General features: G+C 45.5%; 2 protein-coding genes across 2 annotated transcripts; both read left to right on the plus strand.

The window, feature by feature from the left end:
• Positions 1-6954: 6954 nt before the first annotated feature.
• Positions 6955-9333, plus strand: LOC306975040 (trace amine-associated receptor 1-like; the record flags this gene model as incomplete). The annotated part of the gene is made up of 4 exons (XM_079572460.1): positions 6955-6979; positions 8542-8885; positions 9045-9198; positions 9308-9333. The coding sequence occupies 4 exons, from the start codon at positions 6955-6957 to the stop codon at positions 9331-9333; spliced, it is 549 nt and encodes a 182-aa protein (XP_079428586.1).
• A 4179-nt stretch (positions 9334-13512) lies between these two features.
• Positions 13513-14349, plus strand: LOC306975041 (trace amine-associated receptor 1-like; the record flags this gene model as incomplete). Its single annotated transcript, XM_079572461.1, has 1 exon — positions 13513-14349. One exon carries the CDS (start codon positions 13513-13515, stop codon positions 14347-14349), a length of 837 nt encoding a protein of 278 aa, XP_079428587.1.
• Between the last annotated feature and the right edge of the window lie 12734 nt (positions 14350-27083).

The raw sequence follows: 27083 nt of genomic DNA on the forward strand, positions 1-27083 counted from the left end.
CCACCATACCCAGGACCCAGCACACATGTGCTTGGTCACTGCTGTTGTGCCGCATTTGGAGCAGAAGAGCTTAGGCTCCATCTAAACTTGTGAAAACAAAACATGCCAATGATACATTCACCCCATAAAACTGGACATTCAACAAAACATCACCTACTTTGAGAGGCATTTATGGATAAGAATGACTTAATGCTGTAAGACAACAATGTAAGGGGAAAAAGTGTGCTTTCTAACCCGACCTTCCTGCACCTGAAGTTTGCTGTATATTTGAGGTATCCGATAAGAGTATTAGAGCATCAAAATGATAATTCACGGGACATTTAGAATAGATAATAGATAATAGGTAAATTGTGACTTAAAGGGACTCTACGGAGTTTAAAAATATTAAAACGTTAAAAAGAATTTTCATCCCCCTACATGCTCCAGCCATGTCCTAATGTGTAGAATGAGCTCAGACCGATTCACCACAACTGCCTCTAAAATCCTGCACTGTCACTCAAAAAGTTGTTACTTCGGATCCGAAGTGCACGAGCTTAAAGAAACAGGCCACCGTTTTTACACACTAAGACCAGACAGGTACATATCAACTCGCCGAAGCTCAGGTAAGATCATATCTCATTATGGAAAAACGGTGGCCTGTTCCTTTCATATAGAGACTGCAGTTACACGTAAGACCTGAGGTGGGAGTAGTGAGCATAAAATGACCAACTTGCATCTAGTTTCTTTAACAATGACATTCATGAGATTAATCTCAATTAAATACTTTAATTGATAGACAGCACTCATTCCCTGTGATAAATACTCCAAAATATCCAGCTTCTGTCCCCAATCAAATTGAAACAGATGCAATCATTGACAAGTACAGTGTGACTTTGTCATTCTCTAATTATAAATATATACCTGCCTACACACCAAATATAGGGATTAGTGTGTGATTGATTATATTATTGATTGATTATACCCCTGGGGTTGGGGCCCGAATGCGAGCGTCTGGTGGCCGGGTTTCTGCCCACGGGGCCCGGCCGGGCCCAGCCCGAAGGGATGACGTGGGCCCGCCCTCCTGTGGACCCACCACCCGCAGAGGGATCCGTAGGGGTCGGGTGCGGAGAGGACTGTGTGGCAGTCGAGGCCGGGTGCCTCGACGACCTGGTCCACGTGCACAGCTTCTGGCGTTCGGGACTTGGAACGTCACTTCGCTGGGGGGGAAGGAGCCTGAGCTTGTGCGGGAGGTTGAGAGATACCGACTAGATATAGTCGGGCTCACCTCCACGCACAGCTTGGGTTCCGGATCCCAACTCCTGGAGAGAGGCTGGACTCTTTTCTGGAGTTGCCCGCGGGGAGAGGCGGCGGGCTGGGGTGGGTTTGCTCATATCCCCCCAGCTCAGCCATCACGTGTTGGAGTTCACCCCGGTGGACGAGAGGGTCGCGTCCCTACGCCTTCGGGTCGGGGACAGGTCTCTCACTGTTGTTTCGGCCTACGGGCCCATCATCGGTGCAGAGTACCCGGCCTTCTTGGAGTCCCTGGAAGGGGTACTAGATAGTGCTCCGACTGGGGACTCCATTGTTCTGCTGGGGGACTTCAACGCCCACGTGGGGAACGACAGTGAGACCTGGGAAGGAGTGATTGGGAAGAACGGCCTCCCCGATCTGAACCCGAGTGGTGTTCTGTTATTGGACTTCTGTGCTAGTCGCAGTTTGTCCATAACGAACACCATGTTCGAGCACAAGGGTGTCCATAAGTGCACGTGGCACCAGGACACCCTAGGCAGGAGGTCGATGATCAACTTTGTAGTTGTGTCGTCTGATCTCCGGCCGCGTGTCTCGGACACTCGGGTGAAGAGAGGGGCTGAGCTGTCAACTGATCACCACCTGGTGGTGAGCTGGATCCGCTGGCAGGGGAGGAAGCCGGTCAGACCTAGCAGGCCCAAGCGTGTTGTGAGGGTCTGCTGGGAATGTCTGGTGGATCCCTCTGTCGGTGGGGTCTTCAACTCCCACCTCCGGAAGAGCTTCACCCAGATTCCGGGGGAGGCTGGGGACATGGAGTCCGAGTGGACTCTGTTCTCCTCCTCCATTGTCGATGCGGCTGCTCGTAGTTGTGGCCGTAAGGTCTCTGGTGCCTGTCGCGGCGGCAATCCCCGAACCCGGTGGTGACGCCCGGAAGTAAGGGATGCCGTCAGAAGGAGTCCTACCTGGCCTTGTTGGCTTGTGGGACTCCTGAGGCAGCTGAGAGGTACTGGCAGGCCAAGCGCGCTGCAGCTCGTGCGGTCGCGGAGGTTAAAACTCGGGTCTGGGAGGAGTTCGGGGAGGCCATGGAGGAAGACTATCGGTCGGCCTCGAGGAGATTCTGGCAAACCATCCGGCGCCTCAGGAGGGGGAAGCAGCGCTTCACCAGCACTGTTTACAGTGCGGGTGGGAGGCTGCTGACCTCGACTGGGGATGTCGTCGGGCGGTGGAAGGAGTACTTCGAGGACCTCCTCAATCCCACCCTCACGTCTTCCAATGGGGAAGCAGAGGCTGAGGACTCGGAGGTGGGCTCGTCCATCACCGGGGCTGAAGTCACCGAGGTGGTGAGCAAGCTCCTCGGTGGCGTGGCTCCGGGGGTGGATGAGATTCGCCCTGAGTACCTTAAGTCTCTGGATGTTGTAGGACTGTCTTGGCTGACACGTCTCTGCAACATCGCGTGGCGGTCGGGGACAGTGCCCCTGGATTGGCAGACCGGGGTGGTGGTCCCTCTCTTTAAGAAGGGGGACCGGAGGGTGTGCTCCAATTATAGAGGAATCACCCTCCTTAGCCTCCCCGGTAAGGTCTACTCCAGGGTGCTGGAGAGGAGGATCCGGCCGATAGTTGAACCTCAGATCCAGGAGGAACAATGCGGTTTTCGTCCTGGTCGTGGCACACTGGACCAGCTCTATACCCTTCATCGGGTGCTCGAGGGTTCGTGGGAGTTCGCCCAACCAGTCCACATGTGTTTTATTGATCTGGAGAAAGCGTTAGACCGCGTCCCTCGTGGTGCCCTGTGGGGGGCGCTCCGGGAGTATGGGGTCCGGGGCCCTCTGCTGAGGGCTGTCCGTTCCCTGTATGACCGCAGCAGGAGCTTGGTTTGCATTGCCGGCAGTAAGTCAGACCTGTTCCCGGTGCGTGTTTTGTTCTCTGCCAGGGCTGCCCTTTGTCACCGGTTCTGTTCATTACTTTTATGGACAGAATTTCTAGGCGCAGCCAGGGGCCGGAGGGTGTCCGGTTTGGGAGCCTCAGGATCTCATCTCTGCTGTTTGCTGACGATGTTGTTCTGATGGCTTCAACGAACCAGGACCTTCAGCACGCCCTGGGGGGGGGTTTGCAGCCGAGTGTGTAGCGGCCGGGATGAGGATCAGCACCTCCAAATCTGAGGCCATGGTTCTCCACCGGAAAAAGGTGGTTTCCCCTCTTCAGGTTGGTGGGGAGTCCTTACCTCAAGTGGAGGAGTTCAAGTATCTCGGGGTCTTGTTCACGAGTGAGGGACGGATGGAGCGTGAGATCGATAGTGATGCGGTCGCTGTATCGGTCTGTTGTGGTGAAGAGGGAGCTGAGTCGGGGCAAAGCTCTCGATTTACCGATCGATCTACGTTCCCACCCTCACCTATGGTCATGAGATTTGGGTCATGACCGAAAGGACAAGATCGCGAATACAAGCGGCCGAAATGAGTTTCCTTCGCAGGGTGGCTGGGCGCACCCTTCGAGATTGGGTGAGGAGCTCAGTTACCCGGGAGGAGCTCGGAGTAGAGTTGCTGCTCCTTCACGTCGAAAGGAGCAGCTGAGGTGGCTCGGGCATCTGTTCCGGATGCCTCCTGGTCGCCTCCCGCGGGAGGTGTTCCAGGCATGTCCTAGTGGGACAAGGCCTCGTGGAAGACCCAGGACACGGTGGTGGGACTATGTCTCCGAGCTGGCCTGGTGTCGCCTCGGGGTCCCCCCAGAACAGCTGGAGGAGGTGTGTGTGGATCGGGAAGTTTGGGCATCTCTGCTGAGACTGCTGCCCCCGCGACCCGGCCCCGGATAAAGCGGAAGAAAATGGATGGATGGATGGATGATTATATTATATGTCCCTCTGATGCTGGAAAACGTATTCAGCTGGGTTTACATGACCTTTAAGGAAAGTCATTTTGAGGACTTTTCACCCCAAATCATGAGAGAACTGTGTCACAATAAACAACATGATGTTATGGTAAAACATATATAATCACCTCTTCAAATTTTATCGGGGTTTAATTCATAATTCTGCTCAATTAAATGTCTTTAAATAAAATAAACAAAAATACAGTGGTGTTTGTAATAAGTAACTAACCAATAAGAAAACACACTCTAAACTAAATGCAAAGGAATAACGTGTGTGATCACTTTGTCCAATCAGAGTCGTCCAGCACCAGGAAGTTTTCTGATAAAGCCCAGTGCACAGTGAGCCGTGCAGTTGTGGAGTTGCGCGACTCACACATCTCTACAGGTGCAGAGAGGCCGGTCCTAAACTTTTGAAACAGGGATTTCTTTTGTTAATATTTCATAACAATGCTCTTGAAACTTTTTTCTTGTCTGCATGGAAGGGCTCACAAACCAGACTACATTTTGTGACAATTTGGAAAACACACCTGCAGACTCTAAGACTCAGATTTTATGTTTTATTTTTGGGACAATTGCAGTAATAATAATGTGTGGTAACCTGCTGGTCATATTCTCCATAATCTACTTCCGACAACTCCAAACCCCCACAAACTACCTGGTCCTGTCTCTGGCTGTGGCCGACCTGCTCGTCGGGACTGTGCTCGTTCCTTTCAGCACGGTTCTATTCGCAAACCCATGTTGGCCTCAGCAAGATCTTTGTTTTTTGAGGGGATTGTTTGATATTGCTTTGTGCTCTTGTTCCGTATTGAACCTGTGCTTCATCTCCATCGACAGATATCATGCAGTGTGTCAGCCGCTGAGCTATAAAACAAAAATCAGCACAAATGTTTCTGCAGCCATGATTTTGATCGCGTGGGCAGTTTCATTCACATGCGCGGCACTGACGACGCTTAGTGGACGAAAGCGGGACACCCGATGTGCTTTTTTCCACGGTTCCAACTTCATATCTGTCGCCACCGTCTTCCTCTTTTTCATTCCCGCTTTAATATTGATGTCAGTTTATTTAAAGATCTTCAGCGTCGCTCGGAAACAGGCGCGCAGCATCCACGTTACACAAGCGGGGGCCACGGTGAGCAGGTCAGAGAAAAAAGCCACGCGCACCCTGGCGATCGTGATGGGGGTGTTCTTCACCTGCTGGTCTCCGTTTTGCATGTGTGTCACGTTTTTGCCTTTGAATGATTTCAAAGTTCCACTAACAGCAATAGAGGTTTTTAAATGGTTTGGATGGTCCAACTCGATGCTCAACCCCTTCATATACGCTTACTTTTACAGCTGGTTCAGGTGTGCGTTCAGGATGATATTGTCAGGGAAGATATTTCAGGGTAGCTACACCAATGCAAAGCTACATTGAACAATATTCTTATAAATCACCATTTTGGCCCGGTTTATACCAGTCTGCTGTGGTTAGTAATGAGTTCAGCATCCTCAGCAACAGACTACATGAAATATACACCATATAGTACTTTCGTGGTATTTTCCATGATAATTACAATGTATGTAGTATATTGTGTAGCAATGGAATCTGTAAGCACAAACTTTTTATATACTTTCAATGGCTTACTTTTAAAATCAATCAAACAAATGTAATCATTTCTTACTGCAAATGTGATAAAAAATGTCCCATCTTGTTTAGTGAGTATCTTTTAATACATGTTGCACAGTCGCTCACCCTCGCCATACCTGGAGGTTGGTGGTTCAAGTCTTATGTTATTTACATGCTGTGTCCTTGCCAAATGTGCCTGTATGAATGTGTGACTGCCTACACAAACACGTCGATGTTTACTGGCACCTACGACTAAAGCGAATGGTAACCACAAAAGTGAAGACCAAAATCGGTGATGAAGAGCAGCCACTATGGAGCCCAGCATGCACCGTGATGAGCTCTGACTTACGGCCGACAGTGAACCAAGCACCCGCAAGAACACGCGGTCAAAAACTTTTTCCAGCTCCACAAAGCCCGCGTGAACTGTTCATGTGAATTCCCACAAGGGTTGAATGATTTTTTGAATTTGTGATCTGGCTGCAATATCACAAAGCGCCATGCCATTTTATGTACTTTTTCTGTGTGGTAATGTGCACATGTACACTGCATTCCAAATTATTATGCAAATTGGATTTTTCTGTCAAAAAGGTAAAAAAAAAAAAACAATAATAATGAAACTCATGGATGGTGTCGTGTCTTGGGGCTCTATGAATCACTGACATTAATCTCAGAGACCTGGGATGATTAGTTTTCAGGTTAAGCCCAGTTAAGGGAAAAACTACTGAAAAAGGGTGTTCCACTTTATTATGCAGATCATCATTTTCAAGCAATATGGGAAAGAAAAAGGGTCTCTCTGCTGATGAAAAGCGTGAAATAGTTGAAAGCCTTGGTCTAGGTATGAAAACCTTCGATATTTCATGAAAGATTAAGCGTAATCATCGTACTGATAAGAGATTTGTGGATGATTCAGACATACTCCGGTTTGTGCAGATAAAGGCACAATATGGACGGTTTCTGCCAGACAAGCACATCAGATTAAGAGAACAGATGCTACAAAGCAGCATACAGGTATTTGAAGCTGCTGGTGCCTCTGGAGTCTCCCGAACATCAAGGTGTAGGACCCTCCAAAGGCTGCAGTTGTGCATAAATCTTCTATCCGGGCCTCCCCTAAACTGTTAATTGAATGTTCATGAACAGAAACGGCTGCAGTGGCTCAGAAATACATGAGGACTGATTTTCAAACAGTCTTGTTCACTGATGAGCGCCGTATAACCCTGGATGGTCAAATCAATGGAGTAGTGGATGGTTGGTGAACGGCCACAATGTCCCAACAAGGCTGTAACCTCCGTAAGGAGGGGGCGGAGTCATGTTTTGGGCCAGAATCATTTTGAGAGAGCTGGTCGGCCCCATTAGGCCCTTTTAGGCTCCCTGAAGATGTGAAAATGACCTTTGAAAAATATGTGGAGTTTCTGACTGACCACTGTCTTCTATGCTACAAAAAGAAGAGCCGTGCTTTCCCTAACAAAATCCTCTTCATGCATGACAACGCACCATGTCCTGCTGTAAAGAATACCTCTGTATCACTGGCTGCTATGGGCATTAAAGGAGAGAAACTCATGATGTGGACCCCCTCCTCCCCTGACCTCAACCCTATTGAGAACATTTGGAGCCTCAACAAAAAAAAACTTCTATGAGGGTGGGAGGCAGTTTTCATCCAAACAGCAGCTCTGGGAGGCTATTCTAACATCCTGCAAAGAATCCCAAGCAGAAACTGTCCAAAAACTCAAAATGTAATGGATTTAAGAATTTTGAAGCTGCTATCACACAAGGGCTCCTATGGTAAAATATAACTTGACCTGTTAATATTTTTTTGTTTGAAATAGCTTTTGATTTCAGTAAATATGACCTCCTAATGCTATAAATAGAACAAATGAGCATTTTCAGTTAATTACGAGCTTTAAAATGTATTGAAACGATGAGTTGCATAATAATTTGGAAAAGTGGATTTTGAGGTTTTTACTATATTTATTTTTGAAAAAAATACTGTTATCACTGGGAAATTGTTTCCACCACATTTAAATGATCCTCTACCAGGTAAAGACTTGAAAATTATGCTGACTCTCATTTGAGTTGACAATTTAGAAAATCTTTGGAACACAGTGTATAGTGAAAATATCAGCGTTGATAATGGAGCTACTATGAAGAACAAAACCTATTTCTCCATTAGCTGTGAGCAAGCGCCTGTGCTTCTCGCTCCAGAGTTTCATAGAAAGATAGACATAGATGAACTCCATCATGACCATGAATGCTCCATCATATGTTCTACTGATCGACATATTCACAGTTTCTTTCCTCAAGCTGTGATCACTTTAAACAAGGCACTTTAAACAAGCACTTCTGTTATATTTATCTGTGTGGACTTTTATTGTACAATATTTTGCCCTTAGGCTTTTAATGTGGCATTGTTTGTTTGTTCTGTTTTTTATATTGTGTCTTTTTACGTGTTTTACATATCGCACTTTGAGCTCTTTGCGCATTTTTTTTCCAATGTGGTTTTTCAAACTGTAAATGGCCAATAAATGAATCTGAATCTGAACAAATAATTTATTCATATGAATAATGTATTGACATTATGATGAATAATGTATTCACTCCCCAAAGGGAAATTACATTCTGTAAAAGTAAAAATTGCTGGCTGGCCGGCCCACAGCCCCTCCCCTGAAAATATCTGTATTTAAGCCTGAGCAGCACTGGTCACCAGACACTTGGCCAACACCTGCTCTTTGTAACCTGCTCTTAGATGGAAGCAAACTCTTTCCTCAATGTTACAACTTTATGCAGTCATTCTGAGAACACTTCACGATCCTTCAGGATTCATCTGTTGTCTTTTGTACTTGGGACAATTTCAGTCTTGACAATGTGTGGTAACCTGCTTGTCATCTCTTCTGTTATTTACTTCCGACAGCTTCAAACCCCGACAAACTACCTGGTCCTCTCTCTGGCTGTGGCTGACCTGCTGGTTGGTGTTGTTGCGTTGCCTTTTAGCACAGTCTTATTGGCAAATCCCTGCTGGGATCTTCAAGGAATTCTTTGTAATGTGCGAGCCACCTTTGACATAATGCTGTCTATGAGTTCAATACTGAACCTGTGCTTCATATCCATTGATAGATACTTTGCAGTGTGTCAGCCTCTGAGATACAGAACCAAGATTACTCATCATGTTATTACAATTATGATCCTTGTCTCATGGACTGTTGCAGCATTATGTGGAATCATCATCACCATTGGGGGAAAGACACAAATGAAATCAGAAAACAAATGTGCCATCTTTCGAAATTCAAGTTTAAATGTGGTTGGTGCAGTAACTGGCTTTTACATCCCTGTTATCATAATGTTTCCAATTTACACAAAGATTCTTCTTGTGGCACGAGGACAAGCTCGTAGCCTCCAGAGCTTCACATCAGGTGCGACAGTGAGTGGGAAGGAGAAAAAGGCGACTCGCACTCTGGCAATCGTGGTGGGAGTGTTTCTCCTCTGCTGGGCTCCTTTCCTGATCTCTATGACCTGTTTGCCTTTCATTGAATACACAGTTTCAGATTCTGTATTTGAGGCTTTTAAATGGTTTGGATGGTCAAACTCAATGCTCAACCCGTTCATCTACGGCTTCTTTTACAGCTGGTTCAGGTCTGCCTTCAAAATAATTCTGTCTGGAAAGATTTTCTTGAGAAATATGACAAATGTAAAACTGCTTTAAAAGTTATATAATGTCATCACAAGCATCTTAATACAATGGTTCAAACCCTGTATCTGTAGCTCCTGTCTTTCTCTTTTACATTCCTGCTATCCTAATAATGATTACAATATGCTTAAAGAGTGAGATCAGAGGAAAAGGTGACACACACTCTGGCCTTATAAATACCAGTAACAGATGTAGGGACTTTTAAATAGTTTGAATGGTCAAAGTCAATGCTCAACCCCTACATATATGCTTACTTTTACAGCTGGTTCAGGTCTGCCTTCAAAATAATTCTGTCTGGAAAGATTTTCTTGAGAAATATGACAAATGCAAAACGACTTTAACAGTTCTGTGCACATTTTATCAGTGTCCCCAGATACAAAGTCAATGGTATGTGAGAATGATCAAGTAAACACTTTTTAACAGCTGGTAAGGGACCTGCATTTATACATTTGTTTTTGTGCTGAGATCATCTGGACATAGTGCGGCTCACGTACCGGGCGCACTTTTCAGACTCCGGTGACAGGTGTAAACAGACAAGTAAAGATAACTAAGGTACAAGTGATAGCGCCGACGTATTGCTTTGCAAAGCCAGCAGCCATCCAAAAGGCTTCGTCAGCACAGCAAAGTTCAGTTCAGCCCGCAGCCCAGATAAACACCATGAGGGGGAGTTTCGCTTGGCTAAGTCCCTCCAGTCCATTAGCAGCTATTCTCACCTGTAGGTAAGCATATTTGTAGTTTAAGAGTCTTTGTTGTTCTAAGTCCTAACGACCTACCTGACACCTGAGTTTCAGTCTGAACGGTCCTCATCTCAGCTGATCACTGCTAATCACCTGCCTATTGATCTGTCCTGGCTGAGTTTCAGCCTCAATAACATGACAGAACCCTGCAGAGCAGGTGCGACGAAGATTGTTGTAACAGGGGTACAAATGAAACTTAAAGGAATAGGCCACCGTTTTTACATACTGAGATATGTTCTTACCTTAGCTTTGACGAGTTCTTTCGGACCTGTCTGATCTTCCCCCGTGCCTTCAGTCACGTAAACACAGCGCAGACGGCGTTAGCATTTAGCCTCTCCCTCTCTCCACTATAGCTCCAAAACAGGTCAAGATAGAAGCTACCAAGCTCTTCCACGTTTTCCCTATTTAAATACCAGGAGTAGTTTGAAATCCGCACAGTAATCTTCACTTTACTGTGCGGATGCCAAACTACTCCTGGTATTATTACGCCTTACAATATAGTTCATCCTTTTATCCGCTTAGAAAATCCACATTGTTTAATTTTGTGTAATTATACTTTGTAGTGTAACACTTCACGTAACCATATTTAAATAGGGAAAACGTGGAAGAGCTTGGTAGCTTCTATCTTGACCTGTTTTGGAGCTATAGAGGAGAGGGGGAGAGGCTAAATGCTAACGCCGTCTGCGCTGTGTTTACGTGACTGAAGGCACGGGGGAAGACCAGACAGGTCCTAAAGAACTCGTCAAAGCTAAGGTAAGAACATATCTCAGTATGTAAAAACGGTGGCCTATTCCTTTAAGCCTACCATCCCTGTTCATGGAGGGGTTTGCCTTCTTCACAAAAAATTGCTTCTTTCACTCCTGGTTCAAACCAACGTTTTTCTTTAGATAAAATCTTGACCTCTCCGTCCTCCAAGGAGTGGTTGGTGCCTCCCAGGTGTAGGGGAACAGCAGACTGAGGGCCACTTGTGCAGTGTTGATAAAGCTTCTTCTGTAACACTTGTTTAGTTTCTCCAATATAATGTTCTTTGCATTCTTCCTCTTAGAGTACACCACATTACCACATTTCAACCTGGATAGACTCAAACAGACAAAAGCAGCAATTAGGAAGATTTATTGACATGTATATTAGTTTTGGCGTTCACATCTTGGAGTTAGGGATGTCTTCCCCGGAGCCTGGACACTGGTGGTGGTGGTATGGAAGACCCGTGAAGATGCAGCATGTAGAAGCCGTGGACAGAAGAGGTGGAGATGGGGTGGAGGCGGGTCGCAGCACAGCTGGGAAGCGAACAAACCATGATTGCTGGGGCTTAAAAGCGGGACCGAGGGCGATGATTGGCTGCTATGGAGGTGCGGCTCTTACGCTGATGGCTGAGGTGGAGGTGTGGCCCTCTCGGAAGTGGTCATTGGCTGGAGGTATGTGATGCTGAAATTAGTCTCCCAGGTTGAATTAACACCTAGGCTTCATTTGTTTGTGGCTCGGGTTTTTGTCTTTGGGATGAACACATTTTTGTCTCTGTGTTCGCTGGTTTGTGGAAAACTGGAATCCTGTGTGGTCAAAAGATTCTCTGAGACCCCAGCTACATACGGCAAGGAGACTCCCTTTCTTTTGGGCTCTGTAGTCTGTCTGGCCTATTTTAGGTCTTCTTGCCATTAGTGAAAGGCCAGCTAGGATAGCCACAGTCCGAGAGGGCTCCCTGGATGTGTTGCTCCTCTTTGGTCTTCCTTCTGCACTAGTAGGCACCTGTTTAGCCCTGTGTTGGAGCGTCCTAATGACCCCTAGTTTGTGCTGTTTTCTCCTATGATCACTTTGAAGTCTAAAAAGGCAAGTTGGTTCTCCTTAGCATCCTCCCTAGTAAATTTAATGCTGGGGTCCACAGCATCCTCCATGTAGAGGTTAGCCACTGTGGGTGAAACAGGAGAGCCCCTAGCACAGTCATGAATCTGTCTATAGAAGTCAGCTCAGAACTGGAGATATGTGTTGCTAAGACAAATCACCAGTAGTTGGCAAATGTGGTCTGCAGTGAGCTGCGTCCTTTCAGCTGGAGTGCTGTCCTCAGTCAGTCTTTCTCACCGCTGTGACTGCTGCTGAGGTTGGGACAGATGTAACCAGAGCTGTCACATCAAAAGACACCATCGTTACACTTCTTATTTGAGAGAGATCCGCTTCATATTTTCGGTTTTATGGTTGGATAAAGTTACGTTGGGTTTGTGCAATGCCATCACGCGTGGCAATACGCCGCAATGTCGGCCTTTTCCTCTCATGTGTATGAGAGTGTGGCATTACAAAAGTAGTACAGGAGTCTTTTCTAAAGTTAGAACTTCAGTTATGTCTGGAGTCTATACCTTTCTCTCAGCTGACGCAGACGGACTGGGGAGAAGCTATTAAGAAAGCTGTGTGTGCAGGTTACGGATAATATAACGTAGTCATTGTCCATGGCACTAATGACCGTGTGTGCGTTCTTCTTTCCCTCTGGTCAACTGTGTGTTTTTCTTTTTTTATGGCATTTTTCCTGCTTTTTGCCTTTGGTATGGCATACCTAAATGAGATGTAAATGAGCCCTATTGTCACGAGCAGCAGCAGAGAGAGGTGAGAATGTCCCAAATCTTTGGCGTTTTTTTTTTGCCCCTTGCTGCTTTCAGGAGTTGTTAAATTCAAATCGCCGCTACGTCTCCAAATATTATCAGATATCCATGTGTTACACATTGTTGGAGACCACACTTTAACAATCTGTGAAAAGCTCAAAATGCCCCAGAACCGACTTGTCTCCCTGATTCCTGTGACGGACACTTATTGCTGCTTGTACGCAATATGTAAAAATGTTTGCAACATTTAAAAAAGTTTTTGCATTTTTCTTTTCAAATTGAAAATATAGTTAACGCAAAAATTCACGTACCACTATGATGGTCAGGTCTAGGTTCACTGTCATTATCCGTGATAATGATTCATAACAATATGGAACATTTTTGGAATTGCTATCCTTTAGTTTTTCTGTGATTCTTTCTGTGATGGTGAACTGTAAACTAATTTCCACTGAGGTGGACAATAAAGTTAAAATAAAGGTAAAAATGTCATGGTTATTATTATAATTATTATTGTTTCATTATATATGTGATGATAATACACTTTTGAAATATTTCTCAAAATGGTGTTTTTCCCATCGCCTGTTGCACAGTAATCCCTCCCCTGCCCCTCCCCTGACAAACTGAAGTCTTGTGTATTTAAGCCTGAGCAGCACTGGTCACTAAACACTTGGCCAACACCTGCTCTTTGTAACCTGCTCTTTAATGGAAGCAAACGCTTTCCTTAATGTTACAACTGTATGCAGTCATTCTGTGAACACTGACCGATCCTTCAGGATTCATCTGTTGTCTTTTATGTTTGGGACAATTTCAGTCTTGACAATGTGTGGTAACCTGCTTGTCATCTCTTCTGTTATTTACTTCCGACAGCTTCAAACCCCGACAAACTACCTGGTCCTCTCTCTGGCTGTGGCTGACCTGCTGGTTGGGGTTATTGTGTTGCCTTTTAGCACAGTCTTATTTGTAAATCCCTGCTGGGATCTTCAAGGAATTCTTTGTAATGTGCGAGCCACCTTTGACATAATGCTGTCTATGAGTTCAATACTGAACCTGTGCTTCATATCTGTTGATAGATACTTTGCAGTGTGTCAGCCTCTGAGCTACAGAACCAAAATTACTCATCATGTTATTACAATTATGATCCTTGTCTCCTGGACTGTTCCCGCATTATGTGGAATCATTATCACCATTGGGGGAAAGAGAGATGGGAAGTCTGAAAAGAGATGTGCTTTTTTTAGAATTTCAAATTTAAATGTTATTGCTTCAGTTACTGGCTTTTACATCCCTGTTATCATAATGTTTCCAATTTACACAAAGATTCTTCTTGTGGCACGAGGACAAGCTCGTAGCCTCCAGAGCTTCACATCAGGTGCGACAGTGAGTGGGAAGGAGAAAAAGGCGACTCGCACTCTGGCAATCGTGGTGGGGGTGTTTCTCCTCTGCTGGGCTCCTTTCCTGATCTCTATGACCTGTTTGCCTTTCATTGAATACACAGTTTCAGATTCTGTATTTGAGGCTTTTAAATGGTTTGGATGGTCAAACTCAATGCTCAACCCGTTCATCTACGGCTTCTTTTACAGCTGGTTCAGGTCTGCCTTCAGAATAATACTGTCTGGAAAGATTTTCTTGAGAAATATGACAAATGTAAAACTACTTTAATATGACTCTAGTAAGTAAGTAAGTAAGTAAGTAAGTAATCTTTATTTATATAGCACCTTTCACAGGCAAAGGCCACAAAGTGCTTCACAACACAGTTAAAAACAGAAGTTACATACAATATAAAAAGGGGTCAAAACAACACAGAAATCACAGCAGCCCAAAAGTAGCTAATTAAAAGCTTGGACAAATAAATGCGTCTTAAGTTTGCATTTGAAAGAAACAACAGAGTCAATACAGCGCAAAGAGGGCGGAAGACCATTCCAGAGCCTGGGAGCAACAGCCTGGAAGGATCGGTCACCTCTGGTACGAAAACTTGTACGTGGAACCTTTAGCAGGTTCTGATCCACAGACCTCAGAGCCCGCGCAGGGGTGTAAGGCTGAACCAGAGCACTGAGATAAGAAGGAGCCTGACCATGCACGGCTCTGAAGGCTAGAACCAGAACTTTAAACTCGATCCTAAAAGACACTGGCAGCCAATGAAGCTGTTTTAAAATAGGGGATATGTGGGTCCTCCTGTTTGTGCGGGTCAGAATTCTCGCTGCAGAGTTTTGCACTAATTGCAGTCGAGAGAGCTCCTATAGAGAGCTCTATAAAAGAAAACAAATGTATTAGCTGTAGTGTCCCCCAGAAACAACACACCCATATTCCAATCAAGTGCCGGATGAGATAGAGGTTAACAATCTTCTTCAAACAAGTGTTCATTTGCTTTTGTATTTGTCTTTGACGTTGTGTCTTTTTCAATGTGAACATTTAAGATATTTCTGGTATTCATCATATTTTATTAAAATGTTGATTTTTTTGTTTATCCTTGTAGGGAGAGTAAATGTCACTGATTAACATGTACTGGTTAAACCCCCAGGGGCAGACTGTTGCTGTTGTGTCTCTGAACAATTGAATAAATCACAAGATGAAACTAATGGAAATAATACGTTCTTTTTATCTATACATCCAAAAGTATTCATTATTTTCCATGATCATGTGAATAAGAAAGCGACCCATTGCAGTGTGTGGAGAGCCAGATATAAAGTGTTATACATGAACAGAATAGGGTCTGGACTTAAGCAGAATGACTGAGTCAAATTATTTATTATTATCTGTAATAGATAGAAATCATCAAAATGACTAATATTTGCCATGATTTTCCAAATGCACGTGGAGGAGGGCCAATAAATCACATATAAGGCGCTTTGTTTTGGGGATTATGTAACATTGCGTGATGTATCAATAGCACACTATCAGAAAGCATAACGAGAGCCACACTTTGGTTACCTATTTCTTTGGCCAATTTCTAATAGAAAATAGAGTATACTCTATGATGAATATTCCAGAGGGTGATAAAACATAAAACACTGATAAAACAAGAAGAGTAAGTCTAACTTCGTCATACTCCTAATTAAAGAGTACAAAATAGAACGTTTTTTCCTGCATGTGCGTAATTGATAGTGTGTTTTTGTATTTCAAAGACAAGGCCTGATTACTTTTTCCTGTTGGAGACGCTGGAACTCAAGACGACCTGGAATGATAGACAAATCTACCTCTCTCGATAATTGGACGCATTGCTACTATTAAAATGAAAAGACTCCCCAAAGTCAATTATCAAATTTTACTGGCACAATCCGGAATTTAAAAATAATAACACACCTCTTTACTATCGTACATATGAACAAAAAGGAATTGCTCATCTACATCACCTTTTCAATGAAAACAAATCTTGGTCATATAAACAACTTTCAGAAAAATAGAAATTTGATGGCAATAACAATTTTCAATAATCTACAAATCCTTTGTGTTGTTGGCACAGTGTGCACTCTTTGCAGAGATTTCCAATCATCACGAAAGTCGCCTTCGCCTTGTAAAATACAGTCAGGTTGCTTCGCTCATTGGCTCCTCCAGCATCCTCTTCTGTGGTGTGTTGTCCAAAAACATGGAGGACTTTGTGTCATTCCAGGCTTTTACTGTTGTCATCGCTGTTCTTAGCTGTGGTTGCATGCTGTACACAGGCTTCCACTGTGAGAGTCGCTATGATGACAAACTCATCGAGGACCCAGCTTCGCAACATTCAGGTGTTTCCCTCACCCTACTACGAAGTTAGATTTGGCAGATTCTCACCTACAGGGACCCTGTGGGCTGCTCCCTTAACGTGGTGGGGTTGTTTGAGTGCCCGAATGATCCGAGGAGCTATGTTGTTTGGGGCTTTATGCCCCTGGTAGGGTCTCCCATGGCAAACAGGTCCGAGGTGACGGGTCAGACGAAGAGCAGCTCACAAGACTTCTATGGACAGTGAAATATCAAGGACCGAGATGTCGCCCGGCATGGCGCAGTCGGGGCCCCACCCTGGAGCCAGGCCTGGGGTTGGGGCTCGAACTCGAGCGCCTGGTGGTCGGGCCTCTGCCCACGGGGCCTGGCCGGGCACAGCCCGAAAAGACGGCATGGGCCCGCCCTCCTGTGGACTCACCACCCGCAGAGGGATCCGTAGGGGTCGGGTGCCAAGAAGACTGGGTGGCAGTCAGAGGCCGGATGCCCCAGCGGGAAGGAGCTTGAGCTTGTGCGGGACGTTGAGAGATACCAGCTAGATAGAGTCGGGCTCACCTCCACGCACAGCTTGGGTTCCGGATCCTAACTCCTAGAGAGAGGCTGGACTCTCCATTTTTCTGGAGTTGCTCGCGGGGAGAGGCGGCAGGCCCAGCTCAGCCGTCATGTGTTGGAGTTCACCCCGGTGAACGAGAGGGTCGCGTCCCTAAGCCTTTGGGTTGGGGACAGGTCTCTCACTGTTGTCTCGGACTACGGGCCCAACATCGGTGCAGAATACCCGGCCTTCTTGGAGTCCCTTGGAGGGGCACTAGATGGTGCTCCGACTGGGGACTCCATTGTTCTACTGGGGGACTTCAACGCCCACGTGGGTAACGACAGTGAGACCTGGGAAGGAGTGATTGGGAGGAACGGCCTCCTCGATCTGAACCCGAGTGGTGTTCTGTTATTGGATTTCTGTGCAAGTCACGGCTTGTCCATAACAAACACCATGTACGAGTACAAGGCTGTCCATGCACGTGGCACCAGGACACCCTAGGCAGGAGGTCGATGATCAACTTTGTAGTTTTGTCATCTGATCTCCGGCCGCGTGTCTCGGACACTCGGGTGAAGAGGGGGCTGAGCTGTCAACTGATCACCACCTGGTGGTGAGCTGGATCCGCTGGCAGGGGAGGAAGCCGGTCAGACCTGGCAGGCCCAAGCGTGTTGTGAGGGTCTGCTGGGAACGTCTGGCGGATCCCTCTGTCGGGATCTCCCACCACCGGAAGAACTTCACACAGATTCCGAGGGAGGTTCGGGACACGGAGTCCGAGTGGACCCTGTTCTCCTCCTCTATTGTCGATGCGGCTGCTCGCAGTTGTGGCCGCAAGGTCTCTGGTGCCTGTCGCGGCGGCAATCCCCGAACCCGGTGTTGGCGCCCAGAAGTAAGGGATGCCGTCAAGCTGAAGAAGGAGTCCTACCTGGCCATGTTGGCTTGTGGGACTCCGGAGGCAGCTGAGAGGTACCGGCAGGCCAAGCGTGCTGCAGCTCGTGCGGTCGCAGAGGCAAAAACTCGTGTCTGGGAGGAGTTCGGAGAAGCCATGGAGGAAGACTATCGGTCGGCCTTGAAGAGATTCTGGCAAACCATCCGGCGGCTCAGGAGGGGGAAGCAGTGCTTCACCAACACTGTGTACAGTGCGGGTGGGGGGCTGGTGACCTCAACTGGGGATGTCGTCGGGCGGTGGAAGGAGTACTTCGAGGACCTCCTCAATCCCACCGTCACGTCTTCCAATGAGGAAGCAGAGGCTGGGGACTCGGAGGTGGGCTCGTCCATCACCCAGGCTGAAGTCACCGAGGTGGCGAGAAAGCTCCTCGGTGGCAAGGCTCCGGGGGTGGATGAGATTCGCCCTGAGTACCTTAAGTCTCTGGATGTTGTAGGACTGTCTTGGCTGACACGTCTCTGCAACATCGCGTGGCGGTCGGGGACAGCGCCCCTGGAGTGGCAGACCGGGGTGGTAGTCCCTCTCTTTAAGAAGGGGGATTGGAGGGTGTGTTCCAATTACAGAGGGATCACCCTCCCCGGTAAGGTCTACTCCAGGGTGCTGGAGAGGAGGATCCGGCCGATAGTCGAACCTTGGATCCAGGAGGAACAATGCGGTTTTCGTCCTGGTCGTGGCACACTGGACCAGCTCTATACCCTTCATCGGGTGCTCGAGGGTTCATGGGAGTTCGCCCAACCAGTCCAAATGTGTTTTGTGGATCTGGAGAAAGCGTTCGACCGTGTCCCTCGTGGTGCCCTGTGGGGGGTGCTCCAGGAGTATGGGGTCCAGGCCCTCTGCTAAGGGCTGTCCGTTCCCTGTATGACCGCAGGAGCTTGGTTCATTGTCAGCAGTAAGTCAGACCTGTTCCCGGTGCGTGTTGGTCTCCGCCAGGGCTGCCCTTTGTCACCGGTTCTGTTCAATACCTTCATGGACAGAATTTCTAGGCGCAGCCAGGGGCCGGAGGGTGTCCGGTTTGGGAGCCTCAGGATCTCATCTCTGCTGTTTGCAGACGATGTTGTTCTGTTGGCTTCAACAAATCAGGACCTTCAGCTGCTCTGGGGCGGTTTGCAGCCGAGTGTGAAGCGGCCGGGATGAGGATCAGCACCTCCAAATCTGAGGCCATGGTTCTCCACCGGAAAAAGGTGGCTTCCCCTCTACCGGTCGGTGGCGAGCCCTTACTTCAAGTGGACGAGTTCAAGTATCTCGGGGTTTTGTTCATGAGTGAGGGGCGGATGGAGCGTGAGATGGACAGACGGACCGGTGCGGCATCAGCAGTGATGCGGTCGCTGTATCGGTCTGTCGTGGTGAAGAGGGAGCTGAGTCGGGGCAAAGCTCTCGATTTACCGATCGATCTACGTTCCCACCCTCACCTATGGTCATGAGATTTGGGTCATGACCGAAAGGACAAGATCGCGGATACAAGAGGCCGAAATGAGTTTCCTTCGCAGGGTGGCTGGGCGCACCCTTCGAGATCGGGTGAGGAGCTCAGTTACCCGGGAGGAGCTCGGAGTAGAGTCGCTGCTCCTTCACGTCGAAAGGAGCAGCTAAGGTGGCTCGGGCATCTGTTTCGGATGCCTCCTGGTCGCCTCCCGCGGGAGGTGTTCCAGGCATGTCCTAGTGGGACAAGGCCTCGTGGAAGACCCAGGACACGCTGGAGGGACTATGTCTCCGAGCTGGCCTGGTGTCGCCTCGGGATCCCCCCAGAACAGCTGGAGGAGGTGTGTGTGGACCGGGAAGTTTGGGCATCTCTGCTGAGATTGCTGCCCCCGCGACCCGGCCCCGGATAAAGTGGAAGAAAATGGATGGATGGATGGATGGAATATCTACAAATAAAATCCATAATTAAAAGCAAAGTCAACATTATTGCACCTCAATTATTAGACCATATCAATAAACTCATAAATACAGACAATAAAATACACACACTACAAGACAAATGGAACGTAGATCACGATACACGGTTCACATCTGAAAACTGGACAGAGATTTGTAAAAATATTTTTTCTATGACATTAAACACTAATTTACAAATAATCCAATATAAAATCATTCACAGAACACACATCACACTTTCCATAAATCATATAAACTTTATTTTACTTCTTAATTATCACTGTGTTTGCCTCCTATATGCTATAATTAATTGAAATTTCTTATCCAGATGATTTATAGAGGAAAATCATGAACATTTACAGGAGTGCCCAAACTTTTGCATCCCACTGTACTTACATAGAATATAACTTATTGTGCTATTATTTTGTCTTTTTCAACAGATGATCGGCAGAGAAGATTTAGGGGCAATACTAAAGCACAATACCTGAATTACTTGGAAATGGCCCAGTTATTCTGGCTGAATAAAACTGACACATTGTCTCTATGTGCAAATATCACCATGTCCTCTAGATTCTCTACAGCGAATAAGGACTCAAGACTTTAGATGTAAAAGTATGGACAGCAACATATCACTGGGCTTCTTAGCAGCCAAATGCCCTTTCATGTTGAACAGGAAGGAAGTAAATTATACAGAGCAATTTTCCAAATTATTATGCAAATTGTATGTCAGTGTCATAAAGGGAAAAAAAGTTTGTCAATGAAATTGGTTAATCGGCTCAACAAACCAATAATAAAACTCTGCTTTTCACCATTAAAATGTATAAACCTAATATGTAAACGAGAATTTTACATTAATGGGAAACCCATCTAAACCATTAATTAAAATCATCATTTTCTCCTATTATTGTCCGTTGTTGTGGTTTAAGTCATTATTCTTTTAAGTTCCTTTTAAATATTTGATACTAATTTAGTTTAATTTAGTTTTTTCAAGTGTGTGATAATTTCATCCAATCAGAAAGTGTCCGGCCTCAGAAACTTTGTGATAAAAGTCCAGCCCACAGTGACCCGTGCGGAGTCTGAAGGAGTTGTGCTCAGTGTGACTCCAACGTCTCTACGGGTGCAGAGAGGCAGGTCCTAAACCTCTGAAACAGGGGTGTATACTTTATGTAATATATGATAACAATGCATTTGTAACTTTTTTCTTGTCTGCATGGAAGGGCTCTCAAACCAGACTAGTTTTTGTGAAGATTTGGAAAATACATCAGCAGACTCTAAGACTCAGATTGTAGTTTTTTTTTTAATGACAATTGCAGTAATAACAATGTGTGGTAACCTGCTGGTCATATTCTCCATAATCTACTTCCGACAACTCCAAACTCCCACAAACTACCTGGTCATTTCTCTGGCTGCGACCGACCTGCTCGTTGGGATAATGGTTGTTCATTTCAGCTCGGCTCTATTCGCAAACCCATGTTGGCATCAGCAAAATCTGTGTTTTCTGAGACGATTGTTTGATATTGCTTTGTGTTCTTGCTCAATATTGAACCTATGCTTCATCTCCATCGACAGATATTACGCTGTGTGTCAACCATTGAGGTATAAAACAAAAATCAATGCAAATGTTGCTGTGGCCATGATATTGATCGTGTGGACAGTTTCATTTGGAAGTGCGGCTGTGATGACGTTTAGTGGACTAAACAGGAACACAAGTTGTATTTTATTCCGGGTTTCCTACTTGGTCTCTGTTGCTCCTGTCTTTACCTTTTTTATCCCCACTCTAATAATGATTATAATTTACTTAAAGATTTTCTACGTGGCAAAGAAACAGGCGCGCAGCATCCACAGCAAGCAACCAGGGACCACGGTGAGCAGATCAGAGAAAAAAGCGACTCGCACTCTGGCGATCGTGATGGGAGCGTTTGTCCTTTGCTGGTCACCATTTAGTATAAGTATGACATTTTTGCCTGTAAATGGTTTCAAAGTGCCAGGAACAGCTTTGGAAACTTTTAAATGGGTCGCATGGTCAAACTCGATGCTCAACCCCTTCATATACGCTTACTTTTACAGCTGGTTCAGGTGTGCTTTCAGGATGACATTGTCAGGGAAGATATTTAAGGGTAACTATACCAATGCAAAGCTACATTGAATTCCACTTTTCATGGGCTAATTAACTGAAGTCTGATGTGAACGGTGTTAACAGGTTATGTTCAAAAGTGACAATTCGATGTGTGTGTTTCTCTCTCCACATAAATGATCAAATTCATGTTCATTTCCAGATTCATGTCTTTGTCTGCTGCACATAATGACTAGAATACCAGTGTCACATTTTCCCCCATGGTGTAAACTAAAAATATTACCGTTATACTAACTATTCAATTGATTCATTGAAGATCATGTGATTTTATGTGCACAGTACAATGTTTCATCATTATCTACCATGAATTAATAATAGTTGATAAGGAGGATCACTCCCAAACAGTATTTTGCCTTTCACCAAAGTAGCCCTAATGGCACAGAGTCAAACATGACAGAACTAAACACACGCATATACTTACATAGAATAGAACATATTGTGCTATTGTCTTTTCTACACGTTGTCTCACATGTGCAAATATCACCAGGTCCTTTGGATTCTCTTCAGGGAATAAGGTATGGAGGACCGTGGCTGCCAAAACAATGAATATATCTATAAATAAATATATAAATAAATAAAATAAAGATCAAATGTGCAAAGAAATGCATGCATTTATTATAAGTGCATTTATTTATTTCTATATTTATTTATTTCTGTATTTATTTATATATTTATTTATATATTTTCATCTATTTGTTTTTGTATTTATTTATTTATTTCTATATTTTTGTATTTATTTACGAATTTCTGCATTTATATATTTATTTATTTTGTATATATTTATTTATTCATTCATTTATTTATTTATGTATTTATTTATGTATTTCTGTATTTATTTTTTCTGTATTTCCATTTGGGGGGGGGGGGTCCTGAACACAAAATAACAAAACATAGCAAGTATTGTCACATACAGTACATGCAACAGTCACATACACATAACAACACAACATAACATCACAAGGTCTCATGTCTTGTTCCCCATCCCCGCCCACATCAGTACAGGACCCGGAGACAAAATATCAACATATACTGCGTAGGGCAGGGCGATATGGCCAAAAATGTATATCACGGTATGAAAATGAAAAATATCGATAACGCTATATTTGGCGATATAATTTACACCTGGCAAAATACATAAAAATCAAAGCCTTAAGCCGATGGGGAAAATTCATTTACAGCTATTTTATTCTCTTTATTCATCTAAATTCATCTAAATCTCTACCTCCCTCTGGAAGAACACAGAAGATAAGATCAAATAATATTGCTACAATTATTTGCACCTTCATAACAGTAAAATGCTCCTGTCAGTTCACCCTCCTCTGTGCAGTTTACTTGTGTTTTTACTGTCAGGCAATGACCCTTCACATTGACTTTCTGGGTCTTAAGGTGCGCACACACTAAACGCTTTTCGGGCGTCAAAAACGCGCCTAAAGCTCGTAGTTAGACGCGTGTGCTTACCTGAAGTCAGACGCTTGTCACAAATGTCACCGACGCTCTGGCCGCACGTCAGCGTGTGTTCATAGCGCTTCAACGTTCATCCTCGAGGCCCAAACACATTCCCGGTGCAGATTCAGCCACTGATATAAGTTTTCTTGTTGCTGCTTTAATCCAGGGTGTTGAGGTTTTAGACTTTTACAAAGAAACACTGATGTGTGTTTTTGGAAAAGTCCCAGAGCTGCTGTAGCTCCGGTTCACAATGAAGCTAGTGACTTGTTTACATCTGCGGCCGTCATACCATCTTTTTTTTTTTTCCTTTCTTTTTTGGGCCAGCATAGCATCTGTCCCGGTGGCACAGCTACAACGTATGCCACTGTTGGGGAAAGCTCCTGATTGGTCGACGCTCGCAAATTTCTCCAAAAAGTTCAACAACGCGCCGCGCAGGAGGCGCGTGACTCGCTGCGGGACATTTTGATGCTCCGTGAGGCGCGTCCTCCATGTATGTTCAGTGTAAACATGACGCTTTGCCGCGTTTGGTGTGAACACACCTTTAGCATCCAACAGAGCAAGAGCATGCTCGTCCAGGACTTATCTCCTAAGGGTTGGGATGATCCAATTGCAGACCCTGGCCTGGTGACTCGATGGAACTCTTGGTACAGTGAACTTGACCAGCTCCCCCATTGCTGCTATGAATCAGCAACCCATGGAGCTTTCAAAAGTCTTTGAGCTGCACATGTTTTGTGATTCATCTGAAAGGGCTTATGGGTCAGTTGCCTACCTCCGTTCTGACAATCATCTGGGACAATTATCCATCTCCTTTGTCATGGCCCAGTCCAGAGTCGCATCTCGTCACCAACTCTCCATTTCCCGGCTGGAACTCTGTGCTGCTGTGAGTGGGGCCCAACTGGTTACCCTTCTACAGAAAGAGAGTAGTGTGCCTATCTAGCGAGTGTGTCTCTGGAGTGATTCCACCACAGCTGTTGGAGCTGCCCAAATCACATTGCACCAGCCCCTTATGGCTCCTCCTGCAGGTGGTGGGTCCACGGAAGGACGGCCTCACGATTCAACCCGGGCCTGTTGGTCTCTCATAAGGGGCTTCTGAACCGCTCTTTGTCTGACCCGTCATCTAGGACCTGTTTGCCATGGGAGACCCTACCAGGGGCACAAAGCCCCCGACAACAGAGCTCCAGGATCATTCGGGTGCTCAAACCCCTCCACCACGTTAAGGTGGCGGTTCCAGAAGGGGTCCAGTCCAACTCCTGTCGGGATAAAGTCTTTGTCGGCACCCGCATTGCGAAAATCCAAGACTTGACCAAACCCGAGGACTGGAGGTATGTAGAATAAAGAAGGGAAAAAGACAGAACAATGAAATTCATTTTGAATTTCTTAAAAGATCCTGACGGCTACAGAACAAACAATTTAGATCTCAACCTACGTACTGCTGACTACTTATAGGGCTTAAGGGAATATTTAGGCAATAGTTATCTAATTGTTTGTATTATTATGTTGATTGGCACTTAAAAAAGATAGAAAGCTGATAAGTTTTCAAATTTTGTTGCTGGGGACCGCCACATCGGTGTTTAAACCTGCAGAAAAAGGCGACTTGCACTCTGGAAATCGTGCCTTTCACTGAATACACTGCTTCAGATTCTGTATTTGAGGCTTTTAAATGGTTTGGATCTGGGTGTGTCTAACTCGTTTGGGCTGTGGGCCGAAATTCAGCCCCCACAGTGTGTCGCTGTCTGTAAGGGACTGTGGCCTAAATAACAACGACTTACACATATTGCGCTTTATCAGCCTGTGTCACACGTTTGTCAAAGTGCTACATGAAGTCATTATTCATTCACTCCATGCTCAATGGCAGTAATTTACTATTGTAGCTACAACACAGGGTTTTTACCACATGTAGCTATAATGTGTTGTTTATATCCTGATCTCTTATTATGTCAGTGCCCTCTGCTGGACACGTGTGGAATTATTTCCTTTTGTAAACTTTAACCAGTTGTTCGAGTTGTTCATCTATGGCTTTTTTTTACAGCTGGATCTAGCCTGGCCTCATCCGTAAACTCCGGTCAATTATCATTTCCCTACATGTACGTCTGGGTTTGATCTCAGTGGCTGCGCTACATCGGTTGACTTTTTACCTACCATTCAGCGAGCAGGGGAGGCGGGTGTTGTAGGTGACGTCAAACATTTGCGCCGATTTGCGGGTTGTAGTTTGGCAATGGCGGCGAATACGAAAGGAATGGAAGCTCTTCAATCCGTCCTGGCTCGGCTCCCAGATATCCAGAAATTAAAATTGAAGCCTTGAAATGTGCAAGGAATGCTCCCAGTGATGATGGCTTTCTTCACTCACTCGGGCGCATTACATACGTCACGACCAAACGCTAGCAAAAATCAGATCCATTCGTTTCAAAGGAGTTCACCCCTCCCACCTGATAACGGAGCTCAATTGTGAAGTTCCAGACCCTTGTACGATTGAGTATGAGGGTATGGTAAAAACCAGGCTAAGCTGGATCAGGTCTGCTTTCAAAATAATTATGTTTGGAAAGATCTTCTATCCTTGAAGGGAGAGTAAGTGTCACTGATTTACATGTACTGGTTAAACCCCCAGGGGCAGACTGTAGCTGTTGTTGTGTCTCTGAATAATTGAATGAACCACAACCACAAAACCATCCAAAAGTATTTCATTATTTTCCATGATCATGTGACTAAGAAAGCGACCCATTGGAGTCTGTGGAGAGCCAGACATAAAGTGTTATACATGAACAGGATAGGGTCTGGACTTAAGCAGAACGACTGAGTCCAATTATGTTTGTAATTATTTATTTCCAAATGTAACAGATAGAAATCGTCAAAATAACTATTATTTGCCATGATTTTCAAAATGCATGTGGAGGTTACCTATTTCTTTGACCAGTGTCAATAGAAAATAGAGTGTCCATCCATCCATCCATCCATCCATCCATCCATCCATCCATCCATCCATCCATCCATCCATATCCATCCATCCATCCATCCACATCCATCCATCCATCCATCCATCCATCTTCTTCCACTTTTCCGTTGCCGCGTCGTGGGGCTAGCCATTGTAGTTGCCCAAATAGAACTGCACCAGCCCCTGTGGCTTCTCCTGCAGGTGGTGGGTCCTCATGGTTGTAAACGGGCCTGTTGGTCTCTCATAAGGGGCTTCTAAACCGCTCTTGGTCTGATCTCATCTAGGACCTGTTTGCCATGGGAGGCCCTACCAGGAGCACGAAGCCCCCGATGTGTGTGTGTGTGTGTGTGTGTGTGTGTGTGTGTGTGTGTGTGTGTGTGTGTGTGCGTGCGTGTGCGTGTAGAGATGAGAGAGTGATTGAGTGGTTAAGTGATGGACATGTTTTACAGTTTAGGTTTGAGGGTTTGAATATGTCGTATAGAGTGGTGAGGGCGGGCCATGGCAACATCAACACAGTGGATGATCATATGATTATTGTTGTTGTTGATCTATTGAGGAGGAGAGATAGTGTTTGGTAATAGTTCATGAATTGACGAGATAGTATTTGGGAATTTATTGATTCATTATAGAAATTTTGTATGGATGTGTTGTGTGTCCTAGAGCTTGTGATGCATTAAAGGGAACAGGCGGGTTTTCCTAACAAACATTTTATAAACCTTGTATACTAATGAAGGCCGGACACTGAGTGACAGGCCGTTAGCATTAGAGCTAATGGCGTGGTTAAGACCGAACTACGCGCCCCGTGAGGGCCAAGTCTACAGTGAAGATCCCACCCTTATGCCCT

This window comes from Gobius niger (assembly GCF_951799975.1).
Source record: "Gobius niger genome assembly, chromosome: 15".
NCBI classification, from domain to species: domain Eukaryota; kingdom Metazoa; phylum Chordata; class Actinopteri; order Gobiiformes; family Gobiidae; genus Gobius; species Gobius niger.